The following is a 5,497-nucleotide window of genomic DNA, read 5'->3' on the forward strand; positions in this document are numbered from 1 at the left end:
GAGATGGAAGTTACCACCGGTAATACTGTCTGTATGTGTGATGGAAGTTACCACTGGTAATACTGTCTGTAAGTGTAATAGAAGGAGATGGAAGTTACCACCGGTAATACTGTCTGTATGTGTGATAGAAGTTACCACTGGTAATATTGTCTGTAAGTGTAATAGAAGGAAATGGAAGTTACCACCGGTAATACTGTCTGTAAGTGTAATAGAAGGAGATGGAAGTTACCACCGGTAATATTGTCTATAAGTGTAATAGAAGGAGATGGAAGTTACCACCGGTAATACTGTCTGTAAGTGTAATAGAAAGAGATGGAAGTTACCACTGGTAATGCTGTCTGTAAGTGTGATAGAAGTTACCACCGGTAATACTGTCTGTAAGTGTAATAGAAGGAGATGGAAGTTACCACCGGTAATACTGTATGTAAGTGTGATAGAAGGAGATGGAAGTTACCACCGGTAATACTGTCTGTAAGTGTAATAGAAGGAGATGGAAGTTACCACTGGTAATACTGTCTGTAAGTGTGATAGAAGTTACCACTGGTAATACTGTTTGTAAGTGTGATAGAAGGAGATGGAAGTTACCACTGGTAATGCTGTCTGTAAGTGTGATAGAAGTTACCACCGGTAATACTGTCTGTATGTGTGATAGAAGGAGATGGGAGTTAACACTGGTAATACGTTCCATGATCAAGCTGCCTGTGATATCCCTAAGCCTAAGAAGAGTTTTTTGGTAGTGTGTGTGTGTCGAAAGACATCTAAGTCCTAAAAAGTTGAAAGCAGGGCTCTGGGAAGACTTCAAATCATAAAATATTAAGGAAAAGGAGGCCACTGACCCACTTTGATCACAGTATATAACCACGTGCGATGCTATTACCAGACATTATCTTCATGTCATACTAATTCAGGTAAACCAAATTTATTGTCCAAGCATGTTATACGGTTTACCTTCTATGTTCATTTTATGGATATTGTCATGAACTGTTATTACTTATCGTTGTTTTAAATAGGTTTGCCATCTATGAATATTACTTTTTCCATCAATGCTACTCAAAAGGATAATCGTTCTGTAACACGAGGGTAGTTTAGGAATTTTTTCTATCATTATGTGAAACTCAAGATTAAAAGCAGGCTTTAGTGGTAAATTTAATACAACTTGTATGTTGTTTTTTTTTACAGGCAATTGGAAGAGAAGCAGCTCTTGTTATGGACTGTGTTGTTACCAAAGCAGCTATATCAGATGATCGTTTCGTGGTGTTAAAGTTCGAACCAGTACGTAACTATCCTGTGTTTTATGTGTCTAACATCTAAGTATATCTTTACAAACATGCTGGCTAAATATTTAAATAAATTTATACTAATCACACAGACACTATACGTTACTGGATACCTCTGTACGTATGCTGGCATTTCGGGTGAAATGTGACTTGGAGACTAAAGTAACCTAATTTCTGTGAAGGTAAAAGGTCGAGAGACTCAACAACAAAGAACTGTGCCTAGTGTCGTGATCAATCAGTTCACAATGGAGATGAGGCAGTGTGAATTGAAGATATTACAAAATACTGACAAGCACTACCTGTTATTGGTTTTAGGTCTCCATTACTTAAAATTAATTTATGGATGATTTCTATATTCTGTTTAAAATCAACTGTTGATTGCAATCTTTGAAGAATCATATCTTGTAATATCTGAGATTTTCATAAACAAAACGTTTCTTTAAATGTGCCAATGTTGTGAAGTTTCAGTGAGCTACATACCTTTCAATAGTTGGAAATATCAAAGGACCGTCACCTACATGGTAATTTTCTATAATTCCAATAAGTGGAGTCAATATATTACTTATAACAGCCAAGTTAGTTTAGTCTATTATAAATCAACTTATCAGAAACAAACTAAACTGTTTTATTTAGTTAACTTTCTTGAGTAATTATTTATGTGAGTGGACTAGTAGTTAGTGTGAATTTGAGGATCCGCGATTTGCAGTTCATTTCCACAGTCACGTGGAGCTGTAGGTACATTATAATATAAAAGTGTTGGTTAAATCCCACTATTTGATTACAGTAGTTTAAGAATTGGCAGTGGGTGTTATTGATTGTCTGTTTTTTTCTTACTGGTGTGAATATCTAACAAAGATCTCTGATCTACAAAGTATAGCACTTTCTGTGCCGATCCTTGGCTCTGATCTACAAAGTATAGCACCTTCTGTGCCGATCCTTGGCTCTGATCTACAAAGTATAGCACTTTCTGTGCCAATCTTTGGCTCTGATCTACAAAGTATAGCACTTTCTGTGCCAATCCTTGGCTCTGAACTACAAAGTATAGCACTTTCTGTGCCGATCTTTGGCTCTGATCTACAAAGTATAGCACTTTCTGTGGCATTTAACATTACTTTTATCAAGCGTCTCTTCAATGCCAGAATGATAATCTAATCTGCATTTGTTTAGACCTAAAAAAAAGATGGCATGCAACTTGGTTTTTAGCCAGTGAGTTGTAACCTTTAGGTTGGAATACATACTGCTCACTCTGTTGGCTGTACAGTGAAAAAATGCATTTGATTTTTTTAAATATGCCTTATCATTCGTTTCACCACAGATACATTGGAACCTCTAATGTTGAAATTTACTATACTTTTACAGTATGACCACCATCACTTACTAAAAATGAATTGTACACAATGCTGTACAGAGTCAAGTGACACTGACGGTGCACGAAAATAAGTCATACACAACATATTACTACAAGCAGTGAAGTGGCATTGAGAGTACTTTTAAATTGCAATTCTTCATATTTGGCTCATTTATAAAACCTTAAATTATTTTCTATAGTGAAAGTACAGACTTATTTTGCTTTCCTATCTACTTTCTCTGTGCCCAAGATATCTAGTCCCTCCTACCTATGTTCTGCTATCAATGGTTATCACATTCATTAATTAATAATCAATAGCTAACGTTTTTATTTGCACTCTTTAATAAAATATTTTCAAAATTTATGTGAGCAATAACAGACACAAGTCCTAAACAAAAATTAAAATGCTTTAAGCTGTGACAGTGTTCTCACAGCTGAAATTACTCCTTTAGGGAAACACTTGTGAAATCATGGCCAGATTTGGTTATTAAATAAACTAGTTTCAAACAGCAAATCACATCTTTCCAAGATAGAACGTGACAAAGTTACTCGACTCAGTATTGACCTAGTAGTCTTGCAGGAAGAACATCTCCGTGAAAGTCAAGTGCACTGGTTGTTTTATCCAGGATTTGTTTTTCCACAATACAGCATTATTCGTCACCCGTTTAGTAATTGCTAATACTCGAAATTACTTACTTTTAAATAGGTCGTCTTACTCCGACAACTTTTCCACTTCTTCTACACTCATTTTCATGCTTTGTGACAGAACTTATCATATCCACTCCACTAGTAAAGATAGCCCATATGTAGCTTGTTCAAAGAAACTTACATAAAGTTTCTTTTGCAGTATTTTCACGTTCCAGATGTGTTTTTAAATTTATTATGTTACAAAAGAACACAGCTTGGTAGCATGTTCCACTCTTTCTTTCTTATCATTTCAGAAATGTTTTCAAGGTGAAGCTTAAGTTCTAGACATTAAGGTAAGTCCAATTTTTTGATATAAACACTGTGTTGAGACAACCTCAACACTGAGGTAAGTCTGATATTTTGATATAAAACACTGGCAAGGCAACCTGAATATGATGCAAGTCCAATATATAAAACAACTAGCTTTAGGATTTTGTAATCACTTAAATCTTTTATTTTTCTTTATCCATTTTTTGATTAAAAAACATTTGTACTTCTCAATTACAGAAGAAAAATCAGAAAATGATGGCTTTCGTAAAAGAAACTGATTGTGTCGATTTGAAATTGAATTATCCAGAAATTGAACAAAATGTTTAATGAATGTAACTGAAATGTTTTAAAAATCTTTCACGTTTGATGGATATTAAATACATAAATTCCTTTAGATATATAATATTCTTGTATCTGTGTATCTTTTAACACCTAAATAACTACCACGGAACCTTGAAAACGACATCAGTTTATCTAACAATTAACAAGAACACTAGGAAAGTGAGAACAAAAACCTGGTGGTGAAAATTGCTACTACCTAATAATATATTAATTCACATTCTGGTGTTAAGCAACAGTTTCAAGACAACTAGTGAAATTTATAGAGCACAAGTACAATGACCTTGCAAACACAGGTGTGTATAATTCTTCGTATGTTTCTTCCCTCACAACTTGACGATGATCAAAGTTCGTACAGATCAGTCACTTGAACTCCAAAAAATGAGGTTCGTGGATCTAAAATATAAGAAGGGCTCGCAGATTCAGGTAGCCCCTCTATCATACTTTTGTGCCCTTACGCTATAAAGTGGGCTCCTTTTAACAATAAATAATATTATATTTAAGTTTGATTATCATCGATATGAATGATGTATGCTGAAATTATGTGGCAGCCATCCAGGTGTCAGAACACACATGCACCCTTTCAAAAATCTGTTACTGACAGTTGTAGAGATTTGATGCAGATTAAATGTGACACAAGAGAAGGCATGAAGTTGAAACGTGCTAATGGTAGAACTATTGCAAGGAACTAAAAGTTACAGTGTGTGGAATATAGCAGAGTTAAACTTTACGTAAATGACTCAATTAGACCAGATGTGGCTGTATTTAGTAACAAAAAGTAGGGAAGACAAACAACATAAATTTTACTGGCGTGAGGGTTAAATAATACACAATTATTAACAGGGCAGAATAATTAACAACAAAACAAACTAACTGCACAAGCCTCTTGATCTACTGTCAACTACATATAAACCAAAGAAATAGTCAGGCCTCTTATAATGGTGATGTGTATGTAATGTTTAAGGGGTTTCTAACTCATCATGTAATATATTATTCACTCAACTAAATGGATAGCAGAAATCAAAGCAAACTACATGGTAAACCATTACTTGGATATACGTGTCTAACATGGAAACAGTAGTAACAAGTTCATAGTAGAAGCCACTGTATCAAATCCAGCACTACACTACTGTCCACCTCCGTACTGTAGTAAGGTAATCAGCACTACACTACTGTCCACCTCCGTACTGTAGTAAGGTAATCAGCACTACACTACTGTCCACCTCCGTACTGTAGTAAGATAACCAGCACTACACTACTGTCAGGATACTGACCACCTCTGTACTGTAGTAAGGTAACCAGCACTACACTACTGTCAGGATACTGACTGCCTTTGTACTGTAGTAAGATAACCAGCACTACACTACTGTCAGGAAACTGACTGCCTTTGTACTGTAGTAAGGTAATCAGCACTACACTACTGTCCACCTCCGTACTGTAGTAAGGTAATCAGCACTACACTACTGTCAGGATACTGACCACCTCTGTACTGTAGTAAGGTAATCAGCACTACACTACTGTCAGGATACTGACCACCTCTGTACTGTAGTAAGGTAATCAGCACTACACTACTGTC

General features: G+C 35.5%; 1 protein-coding gene across 1 annotated transcript in view; it reads left to right on the plus strand.

Annotated features, from left to right (window-relative positions):
* The window catches only part of LOC111088887, a 14,817-nt gene extending 11,212 nt beyond the window's left edge, over positions 1-3,605 (plus strand). Inside the window, exons 5-6 of the mRNA XM_022400097.1 lie at positions 1,180-1,272; positions 3,567-3,605. Coding sequence (XP_022255805.1) covers positions 1,180-1,272; positions 3,567-3,590 — 117 coding nt within the window. The 3' untranslated portion in view covers positions 3,591-3,605. The remainder of the gene's footprint in view (positions 1-1,179; positions 1,273-3,566) is intronic.
* Positions 3,606-5,497: the final 1,892 nt, after the last annotated feature.

Source organism: Limulus polyphemus, unplaced genomic scaffold (assembly GCF_000517525.1).
Source record: "Limulus polyphemus unplaced genomic scaffold, Limulus_polyphemus-2.1.2 Scaffold4650, whole genome shotgun sequence".
NCBI classification, from domain to species: Eukaryota; Metazoa; Arthropoda; class Merostomata; order Xiphosura; family Limulidae; genus Limulus; species Limulus polyphemus.